Below are 12,019 nucleotides of genomic sequence, written 5' to 3' on the forward strand. Positions count from 1 at the left end.
ACAAAAGATCAAGTCCTAATTGACAAGATGATTCTGGAAAATTGTGGTAGAAGAAAGACCAATTTAAATGGATTGTTTAGAAGAAGGAGTTTGACTCCTGCCACATGATTGGAGAAGCAAGTGCTTAGAAATAACAGGAGTCAGTAGAAACATCAGAAGCTTTGTGCAAAGATCAATGGCACAATAGAAGACACGGTTGCTGGTCAGTGGTGACAGATTGGGAGAGGTTAATATGGAGAGTAATCTTTCAAGGAAACTCACTATCACCACTACTGTTTGTGTGCTTATTGCTGTTAACAATACTGAATAATTCAGGCCATGGCTATCAAATATGAAAAACATTTGCCAGGCTAACCCACCTCCTTTATCTGGATGATCTGAAGCTATATGAAAATACAATTGCTATGCAACATTGTCCATATATACTGTACAACCAAGATACTGCAATGGAGTTTAGATTAGACAAATGTGCCACCCTACTATCACAGAGAAAAATAGTGAAAACGGAAGGAATTAATATCCCTTATGGAAACAACATCAAGAGTCTGGATGAAGATGAACACTACAAATATCTGGGCATCCTTCAAGCTGACAAACTCACACACACTGAAGTCAAGAACAAAACCAGAAGTGAATATGTCAAGAGAGGGAGGAGGATCTTAAAAGTCCAAACTTAGTTAAGGAAACACCATCAAGGCAATTAACCCCTGGGCAATTCCAGTCATTAGATACACAGCTGGAAGAGTGGACTGGACTCAAGCAGAACTAAAAGCCTGGATAGATAGACCAGAAAAATAATGACAATGAATCTTTCTCTTCACAGCAATATTGACAAACTCTATTTACCAAGGAAAATAAATGGGCCTGGAATGTTGCACGTACATCAGACTGTTGAAGAAGAAAATAGGGCACTGGAAGAATATCTTAAGGACATCAAGGAGGATACTAGTATACTAGGAAGGCTGAGTACTGGAAAGACCAAATGGCCAGTACATTAAAAAAATTAGGCAAAACAAACAATAAAAAGATCTGGCAGGCAGAGGAGCTAATTTTGGCTGCACAAGACCATATCTTAAGAACAAATGCATACAAAAGCAAAATTGAGAAGACAACGACAGCAAATACCACGTTTGCAAAGAAGCTGAAGAAACAGTAGATTATCTGGTTAGTTACTGCAAGAAGACTGTACAGACTGAATACAAACAATAAAGCAGCAACAATAATACATTGGAAGATCTGCAAGAACTACCAGTTACTTTGAATAGAGAAAGTCATAGAAAATGAAGGAGCTAAATTGCTCTGGGACTTTAGAATTCAAAGACAGGCACCTGACACATAATACCCTAGATTTAACAATTGCTGATAAGAAAGATAAAAAAGTCTGAATAGTGGACTTGGCAGAACGTAGACATCCAAATAGAAGAGAAGGAACTGAGAAAAATAACAAAAAAGACTTGTGAAAAAAAAGTAGAATAATGGTGACAAAAGAATGCAAAGATAGATGCTGTTGTGTACTGGGTTCTTGTGAAACACCACGTGGGTTGCTGGAGCAGCTAATGGCTGTGCTGCAATTGGCTATCTCCAGGCGGCAATGGTTGATTCAAACCTATTGGCTGCCGCCTAGGGGCTAAACTATATATTGCGGCTAGTTGCAGACATTTCCCCAGTACAGTTCCAGCACGAAATAAACAATGAGTTATCCTGTACTCACCTTCGCATCTTCATTCCTGCACCAAAGAACCCGCTATTTAACCAGTGGTCAACCATATTTTAGCCTCCTTGCAAGGGGGTACTATTTTTGCTAAACTTGATTTAGCACAGGCCTATCAGCAATTGCTGGTTGATGAGGCCACAGCCGCGGCTCAAATGATCGTGATTCACAGGGGGGCTTTCAAAGTTAAACGCTTACAGTTTGGAGTCAGTGTTGCACTGGGTGTTTTTCAGGGAATCATGGAGCACACACTCAAGGGTATTCAGGGTGTCTGCCCTTATTTTGATGATGTTCTTATTGCAGGGGAATTCCCAGAAGTGTTGGCCAGTAGGCTCAAGGCTGTTTTGCAGAGGCTTTGTGAAGCAGGCCTCAAATAAAAAAAGAACAAGTGTAGTATTGGGGTTTCTTCAACAGAATTCCTGGGTTTCCGAATTGATGCTAACAGCATTCACCCTGCTGATTCTAAAGTGAAGGTCATTAAAATGGCTCCTAGGCCCAAATCAAAAGGAGAGCTACAAGCCTTCTTGGGTCTCCTAAACTTCTATCATACATTTCTACCTCATAAGGCTGCAATAGCAGAGCCCCTCCACAGGCTGCTGGATAAGAAAGCTCCATGGAAATGGACTAATGTCCATGAAAAAGGGTTCCAGGAATTAAAAGCACTTTTGTCAGAAAAGTCCACTGTAAATCACTACAAAGAGTCTAAACCTGTATGTCTTGCATGTGATGCATCTCCCTATGGGGTGGGGGCAGTTTTAAGTCACATAGAAAAAAATGGGAAACATGTTCCAATAGCATTTTACTCAAGGACATTGTCTTCTGCTGAGCACAACTATGCTCAGATTGCCAAAGAGGCCCTGGCCATTGTTGCTGGAATAAAAAAATTCCATGACTATTTATATGGCAGGGATTTCACGGTCTACACTGACCACAAACCTCTGTTGGGACTTTTCACAATGGACAAACAAACTCCCCACATACTATCTCCAAGAATGTTGAGATGGTCTATTTTCCTATCTGCATACAATTTTAAATTAATTCACAAACCGGGCAAGGAAATGGGCCATGCTGATGGCCTCAGCAGACTACCACTGCCACTAATGGATCCAGATCCAGTTCCTGCTGCTAGAATACTGTCCATACAGGACATACCTGAGTTTCCCTTCCATGTAGGGGACATTGCTGCTGAAACTGCCACAGATAAAGTATTTAGTACAGTGTTGTCATGGGTATACATGGGCTGGTTGGAAAAAAAGTCCAGGCTCAGAATTTCAAAGCTATTTTGTCAGGAGGCATGAGCTATCTGCACATAAAGGGTGCATATTATGGGGGAACAGAGTCATAATTCCCACTTCCCTTAGAGGCAGGGTTTTACAATCATTACATGAAGGCCATCCAGGCATTGTCAGAATGAAAGCTTTAGCTAGAAGCTACCTCTGGTGGCCTGGCCTTGATAAGGCCATTGAGGGTCAAGTCCATAGTTGTTATACATGCCAGCAATCTAGGCCTGAAATGCCACAGGCTCCAGTTCACAGGTGGAAGGAAATGCACAGTCTCTGGTGTAGGGTTCACATAGACTACGCTGAGCCTTTTCAGGGGCAGCTCTTCCTGATAGTAGTGGATAGCCATTCAAAATGGCTGGAAGTAATTCCAGTTCCTAACATGACTACTGCTAGGACCATCCAGGTGCTGAGAAAACTCTTTGCCACACATGGGTTGCCTGATGTCTTAGTTTCAGACAATGGGGCCCAATTCACTGCTGCTGAATTTCAGGCTTTCCTCAGAGCTAATCTTATCAGACATGCAGACATGCCTTTTCATCCATCTTCTAATGGTTAAGCTGAACGCATGGTGAGAACAAAGGAAGCACTCAAGCGCATTGTTGCAGGTGACTGGCATCACAGGTTGGCAGATTTTTTACTCTGCCAGCATTGTACGCCCTGCACTGCTACTGGCAAAAGTCCTGCAGAACTATGTTGGGGGAGGTGTGTGATTACTAAACTGGACAGGTTGCATCCAGAGTGGCAGCAGAAGCCTCTCAACCAAAACCCCTGAGGGGCGATTGGGTTTGGGCCAGGAACTATGGTCATGGGAATCTGTGGGTTCCTGGTCAAATCACCAAGGCATCAGGACCGCTATCTTATGAAGTGGGGGTGGAGGGAGGGCGAGTTCTCAAACTACACCGCTTAGGAAACGGTTTCCAGAATGGCCACTAAGCGAGGACTGTGTCATAAGTCCCTCCCAAGGTCCTCAAACTTGCGGCCAAGCCAGCCCTAACATGAACTACCAGGACTTTTCCTTCTTAACTGAGGTGGAACCAGAGAGAGAACTGGGGAGCTCTGGAGTGCAACATGGACCCCCTGAAGGAGCAAGCCAACCGAACTTCATCAACCGCTGTGCCTACTCTGCCGATCAGTCTGACTCTGGGGTGGGCCAACCAGGTGAGGCCAGCCAGAGTGCATCGAATCCCCTTAACTCAGGAGCACAAAGGGACACAAGTCTACCCAGCCCACTGGGTAAGCTGATAGACCACAAAGTGATGGGAACTCCGAGACGTTCCTCTAGGGCACACAAGTCTCCCACATAACTTGCAGATTTTTTTTATTGAAAAGTTTTAGAATACATTTGAAAAACATAAACTCCCTCCCTCCCCCTCCCCCCCACTTACCCTCCCTCCCCCTCTCCCCCAACTTCCCAGAGCTGAATACAGGGTATTAACTTTTACAAACTTAAGCTAGAATATGCTAACTAACTAAAGAAGAACACATTAAATTCTATCACACTTTAACTCCCCTTAAACATAACTAAATAACTAATAATAAATACCTAATAATACATCATATAAAACTAATACTTATTCATATGCTAAATGAAACTTTTTAGTCCCATATTTATTCTGAATATACTCGATCCATCTTCTCCATTCCACAATATATCTCTGTTGCGATTGTTCTTTCAAATATGCTGAAATCTTTGCCATTTCCGCCAGGTTTGAAACTTTCAAAGTCCACTCTTCTATAGTAGGCAGTTCCTCCTTCTTCCAATATTGCGCTACCAAAAGTCTGGCTGCCGTAATTAAGTTCAACATCAATTTAGTATCTATAACAGTACAATCTGTAATAATACCCAACAGAAATAACTGTGGAGAAAACCTTATCTTTTTCTTAAATATCTTCTGCATGTTCCACCAAATTTTAATCCAAAAAGCTTTGACTTTTTTACAAGTCCACCATATATGATAATACGTTGCATCATCACAACCACACCTCCAACATTTAGGCTGACAGTTCAGATACATACTTGCTAATTTTTTAGGATCTAAATGCCATCTATAAAACATTTTATAAAAATTCTCTCTTAAATTTTGAGCCTGTGTAAATTTTACATTTCTAACCCATATCTTTTCCCAAGTATCCATTGTTATGACCTCCTGAAAATTCTGGGCCCATTTTATCATACAGTCTTTAACAAGTTCCGTTTCTGAATCTATTTCTATCAATGCATTATATATCCTTCTTATATGTGCTTGACCTTGATCTCTAATTTACCAAATTTTCATCAGTTATCGAAATACCAACTTTCTGATCTTCCTTCCATCTAGCTTGTAACTGCCCATACTGGAACCAAGTTTGTACTATTTTCCCTTCTTTTAAACTATTATATGGCTTCAATTGCCATACATTCCTTTCCATCCTAAGAATTTCTTTATATGTAGTCACATCATGTTTAAATCCCACATTTATATTTTCTATTGCATGTTTAGGTATTGCCCAAACTGGTATTTTATAATTTAACTTATATTGATATTTTTTCCAAACTCGCAACAGAGCATACCTTAATATATGTGTCTTAAAAACATTATCCACCTTCTTGTCATACAATAAATATGCATGCCAACCAAATAACAAATCACAACCCTCAATATTCAATAATCTCCCTTGTGTTAAATTAAACCAATCACTAATTGATGATAAAGCAGCAGCCTCATAATATAATTTAAAATTGGGCATTTTAAGACCACCTCTTTCACGTGCATCTTACATTATCTTAAATTTTACTCTTGGTCTTTTCCCTGCCCAAACAAATTTATTAATACCTTTCTGCCATTCCTCCAAGTTTGAATCCTTTTTAAGTATAGGTATCATTTGAAACAAAAATAAAAACTTTGGCAAAACATTCATTTTCACTGCTGAAATTCTTCCCAATAAAGATAATTGTAATTTTTTCCAACTATCTAACTCTTTTTGTATTTTTAACCATAACACTTCATAATTATTTTTATATAATTTCACATTTGAAGCTGAAAGATATACCCCCAAATATTTAGTCTTTTTAACTATTTCAAATCCAGTTAGTTCTTCTAAAACAACCTTTTGTTCTGTAGTCATATTTTTAGACAATATTTTAGTTTTTTGCATTTATCTTAAATCCAGAAACTTTCCCATATAACAATATTATCTCCATCAAATCTACAACTGAATAAGTCAGTTGACTTAATGTAATAACCAAGTCATCCGCAAACGCTCTCAATCTATAATCTTGACCTCTTATTTTAATTCCCTTAATTTTATTTGAGTCTCGTATCTTAATCAATATTTCCAATGTTAAAACAAACAACAAAGGTGACAATGGACACCCCTGTCTTGTCCCCTTTTCAATGTTACATGCTTCTGTCCAACTACCATTAATTATTATTTGAGCTGTTTGCTTCTGATATATTGCCCTAATAGGTTGCAAAAAATTATCCCCAAACTCCATTTTCTCCAGTACCTTAAATAAAAATTGCCAGTCCAATTGATCAAAAGCTTTTTCAGCATCCAAAAAATCAGCGCTGCAGAGACCTGGTTATTTCTTTCCAAAAATTCCAATAAATCTACAATATGTCTCACATTATTTTTCATTTGTCTACCACTTATAAATCCTTTTTGGTCACTATGAATCATTTGCTGCATTACCTTCATTAATCTATTTGCTAAAATTTTTGCAAATATCTTGTAATCCGTATTTAAGAGCGATATTGGCCTATAATTTTTGGTTTGGGTAAGATCTTGATCTTCCTTCGGAATCAGCGATATAAAAGCTGTTTTGCATGATGGAGGCACTTCTCCTCCGGATTGGATTGTTCTAAATAATTCTTTTAAATGTTCCACCATTTCTAACTGTAAATCTTTATAATAAAGGGCAGTCAAGCCATCTGTTCCTGCTGCTTTCCCCACCTTTAATTGTTTAATTGCTAAAATAATTTCTTCAGCATTTATCAGTTGATTCATCCCTTCCCTTTGCTCTTGTGTAAGAACAGGGATATTCACTTCTTGTAAATATCTATCTATATTTATACCTTGAATCTTATCCCTAACATATAACTTAGAATAGAATTCAACAAAAGCCTTTTTAATAAGATTTTGCTGAAACACCTCTTTTCCCTTATATGCTATTCTATCTATGTTACGTGACCTTTGTTTCTTCCTTAACAAATAAGCTAACCACCTACCCGGCTTATTAGCATTACAAAAAGTATTATGTTTAACATACCGTAGGTTGGTTGCCACTTGATCTGCCATCAACATATTAAACTGACCTCTTAACAAAGTAATTGCTTCTTTGATCCTCTTATCAGATGGATTCAAAATTAGAGCCTTCTCTTTCCTCTTAATTTCCTCCTCTAACTCTTTTCGCTTATATTCCAATTTACGCCTATATTTATTATTCAAATATATTAACACTCCTCTCATATAAGCTTTATTTGCATCCCAAACCATTTCAATAGAAGTGCCCTTATACATATTTGTATTAAATAATTCTTTCATCTGTTTTTACATTCATCCACATTTTCTTGATATCTAAACAGATTTTCATTCAATCTCCAAGATCTCCTCTCTCCACTCTCTTTTTCCAATTCCAACCATACTGGACTATGATCTGATAGAGTTCTTGGACATATCTTAATCTTCTTGATCCTAGAAAAAAAATCATTAGTAGTTAATACAAAGTCAATCCTGGAAAAAGATTGATGTCTATCAGAAAAAAAGGTAAAATCTTTTTCTTCCAAATTCCTTTGTCTCCAAACATCTCTCAATTCCAAGTCATCTTTCATCTCAAAAAAAGATTTAGGCAATCTAGCATGATTTGGTATGCTTTTAAAAAGGCCTTTTTTGTCTTTCTGTGTGTCCAGGACTCCATTCCAATCTCCCATCAAAATACACGATTTATAATCCCATTGAATTATCTTACTTTGTAAAAGTTTATAAAAGTCTCCTTGCTGTTGATTAGGAGCATATAATCCAACCAAAAGTGTTTTCTTGCCTTCTATTAAAAGTTCAATTATAATATATCTTCCTTGTTTATCTTTTTCAATTAAATTAACTGTTAAATTCTTCTTCACGTAAATGAGTACTCCATTTTTCTTATCTGGAGCAGACGCACTAAACTGTATACCCAATCTAGAGTTTATCAGATATTTTTGATCAACTGCACGAATATGCGTTTCTTGTAAACAAATAACATCATTATTAAATTGTTTCAAATACTGAAAAACTTTCTTTCTCTTGTGGGGGGAATTTAATCCATTAACATTCCAGGTTAGAAACTTTGTTGCCATCTTTTGCGACCTGAAGCTTTTGGAGTGCCTCTTGCAGAACCACCTGGACCTGCCTCTTCGGTCTCGCTCCTCCCACAGCTTCACTATAAGTAAATTCTTGAGATATGATTGCAACTTTCTGTTGTTCTTGTTCTTGTCTCATTCGTCTAATTGCAGCCCGTATCATTCTTTGTTCTTTAACCTCTTCTGTCAACATCTAGGGCTGCTCAACTTCTACAATTTGCTGAGATTCTTTAACCATCTGCAAAATAACTCCTTCATCTCCTTGTTTACTCTCCACTTGAGTCTGATGCTCTCCTTCTTCCTTCCTTCCTTTGAATTCTGGAGATGGCGGAGGACCTGCCTTCAATATGTTAGAATAAAAATCTCGTGCCTTCAAAACTGTATTAAGATGATATCTCGTGCCAGCATAATTCACCACCAAGCCTACTGGTATCTCCCATCTAAACTGAAGCTGCCGTTTCTTTAATTCATCTGCCAAAAAAGCAAATTCTTTTCTTTTCCTTAAAATTCTTGGAGGAATCTCTTTCAGAAGTAAAACTTCTTGCTCAGCCACTTTAAATCTATTATTATAAAAGGCTTTGATAATCACATTTCTGATCAATCTCTTTGTAAAATAGACCACCACATCTCTAGGTAATTTCTTTGTCTGGCAATCCAAGAATTAACACGAAATATTTTGTCTATATCCCCCATAATATCTTCCGCTTGACGCTCCAAGATCGGTTCGAGGGCTTGTGCCAATAACTCTCTCAAATTTTCCTTTGGGTCCTCTTTCAATCCTCTAATCCTCAAAGCAAACTCCAATCTCTATATTGTATCATAACTACATCATCATCAATCTTTTCCATCTTATTTTCAGCTTCCAACATTTTAGCATCCAATCTCAAATTATTTTGATTCACCTCTTCCACACGATCATCCAGGCGCTCAATACAGACTGCAAGCCCCTGAAATGCGGCTAAAATGTCTGCTCTTATTTCAGCATTCTTCTCCTCAATAAGTTCAGCTATTTACTGGGATTGTATTTTTAAAGCATCTTGTAAATCTTTTAATGCTAATGCGGGTGCGGGTGCCACAGGAGGAGGCATCAAAGCCTGTAATGAAGAATGATGAACTGGTGAAGCACTAGCACTTCTAGGAATGGAAGCTTTGGTTGATTTAGAAGCCATCTTAACACCCAGTTAATCCGTTGCGCACTTTTACTTTCCACACCACTTGCAACTTTTTCTTTCAAAGTAAACCAGAATTAAAGTTCAAATACTTGCTGTTTCAATATTCTCCTGCACAGCTCTGCCTGCATCCAAGTAATCCAAAGTTAATTGTTGATTGCAGGGATGGTTGCAGCGTCCTGCTCCGCTCCAAAGCCTTGGAGCAGAGGAGTCCCCAAGTCCGGAGCAAATTCAGGCTTCGGGGGGCTCTCACCCTTCAGCCCCCAGAATTTAAACTCTGGGGGTCTAGGGGAGCTCTACCCCTACCTGAACGCTCACCCTCCCCTCTTCTCCCGAGGAGAGGGTTTCCGAACTGCCAAACAGCTGATTGTTGCTGTTTTAGCAGTCCCAACAGAAAGCAACGGGGCTGACGGCCGAAACGGCCGCCATCGACTGAGACTTGTCACCCGGAAGTCCCCCATAACTTGTGGATTACGTTGTAAAATAAAGAGCTATATATTGTTGTAAAACCTGTTGCCACTAGACTACAGAAACTAGTGCTATGTTGTAACTGTCTATTACTGCAAATGGAAGCCTGATCATTGAGACATTGTTTAATCTCATTGTAACCTACATTATTATTATTATTATTATTATTATTATTATTATTATTATTATTATCACTTTACTTTAGTGTGTTTGAATAATGAGTCTTGACACTAGTTGGTGCTGTCATAGTCTGATCTAAGAGGGGAGGGGTGTTATGTACTGGGCTCTTGTGAAACACCACGTGGGTTGCTGGAGCAGCTAGCTAATGGCTCTCCAGCAACCCAGACTTTAAGTCTCCTGTGCTGCAATTGGCTATCTCCAGGCGGCAATGGTTGATTCAAACCTATTGGCTGCCACCTAGGGGCTAAACTATATATTGCGGCTAGTTGCAGACATTTCCCCAGTACAGTTCCAGCACGAAATAAACAATGAGTTATCCTGTACTCAGCTTCGCGTCTTCATTCCTGCACCAAAGAACCCATTATTTAACAGATGCCTTGGATGCAATCCCAAAATATCTGAAGCACCAAACACCATTGATATGGACAAAATGTCCATTGGTCAATTGCAAAAAGCAGCTTTTCTTTACTTGGAATAGCTTATTGTGTTAATATTTTTAATACGACCAAACAATAACTGCCTAACCTAGGTCCTTGGATAAAAATCAAATTCCAGTCTAAATCTCTTGCAACCAATCATAATACCAAAGGTGACAAGTCCTGGGAGTTGTAGCAACATCAGGAATTTTACCGAAAAGCCCTCCTGAAGTAAGCAGGCTTGAATAGGCAATTATTAAATTACTTGTTCCTATCAGTTACATTGGACAGCAGAAAGCTGATCTTATGCTGAAATTTACTTTGTATATATAGGTAGTCCTCAACTTATGGCTGCAACTGAGCCCAAAATTTATGTTGCTAAGTAAGTGAGTTTTGCCTCATTTTATGATTTTTCTAGCCACATTTGTTATGTGAATCACTGCAGTTATTAAATTAGTAACACAGTTAAGTGAAATCTGGTTTTCCCATTGACTTTGCTTGTCAGAAGGTTGCAAAAGGTGACCACATGACCCCCCCCTTCCGGGACACTGCAACCATCATAAATGTGACTCAGTTGTTAAGCATCCGAATGTGACCATGAGAATGCTGCCATGGTCGTAAGTGTGAAAAATGGTCATAAGTCATGTTTTTAGTGCCATTGTAACTTTGAATGGTCACTAAGTGAACTGTTGTAAGTCAAGGACTACCTGTCATCTGAATATTCAGAGAAACCTTGGCAACAGCAATAAGACTCCAGGTAGAAAGCATCTAATGCACCCATAATATCTCAGGCTCAGTTCCACATATCTGTAAGTGTGTAATGTGCAAGTCCAACTCACACATACAGTCTTAAATATTTGTTAATCTTGTTCATCACTGAAACATACACCATTATGTGAATTCTACCTCTGCATTTTTTTTACCTCAGAATTTTTGTATCGTATTTATTGAAAACCATTCATCTGTGCTAGCCAAATTCAATATAAATAGATGTTTTCAACTATAACTACACTTGTAGAGAGTAGTATAGATAAAAAACATAGATGTGCCCAGAATGATAGCCTGCCTAAATCCAGAAACGTAAATGTACTGTGGGAAAAATCCCCAATCTCAATAATTCAGAGTTTTTTGTTTGTTTGTTTAGAAATAGCTTTTATTTTATAAAGCTGAAGTTTGGTCTGTAAACTTTTTAATCACACTTATAAAAAAGAGAAGGGGAACTGAAAATGTTTCTTGTATTTCATAGCTACTCAAAGATTATATTTATAATATACATATATATTCATATTTATAATTTGAAGATCGTAAAGATAAAATTTGAAGAACTGGAGCAAGGTTCATATTTCAGACACTTGTTCGTGTCCTACAAAGAGCGTCTCTTGACAGAAGGGGTTCACAAGAACCATGCCGGTGTCCCTGTAATCCCCATTGGCTGGAGAACGGGGCTCAGAAAGATGGTCCTAGAAAATATTGA

The 12,019-nt window shown here is 38.4% G+C and overlaps 1 protein-coding gene across 1 annotated transcript in view; it reads right to left on the reverse strand.

The window, feature by feature from the left end:
- Nucleotides 1–11,849: 11,849 nt before the first annotated feature.
- Nucleotides 11,850–12,019, reverse strand: part of TMEM108 (transmembrane protein 108) — a gene marked incomplete at its 5' end in the record, with an annotated part of 80,272 nt that continues 80,102 nt past the window's right edge. The window contains one exon of the mRNA XM_083379379.1: nt 11,850–12,005. Coding sequence (XP_083235505.1) covers nt 11,883–12,005 — 123 coding nt within the window. The 3' untranslated portion in view covers nt 11,850–11,882. The remainder of the gene's footprint in view (nt 12,006–12,019) is intronic.

The sequence above is a fragment of the Vipera ursinii genome (assembly GCF_947247035.1).
Source record: "Vipera ursinii genome assembly, chromosome: Z".
Lineage (NCBI taxonomy): Eukaryota > Metazoa > Chordata > Lepidosauria > Squamata > Viperidae > Vipera > Vipera ursinii.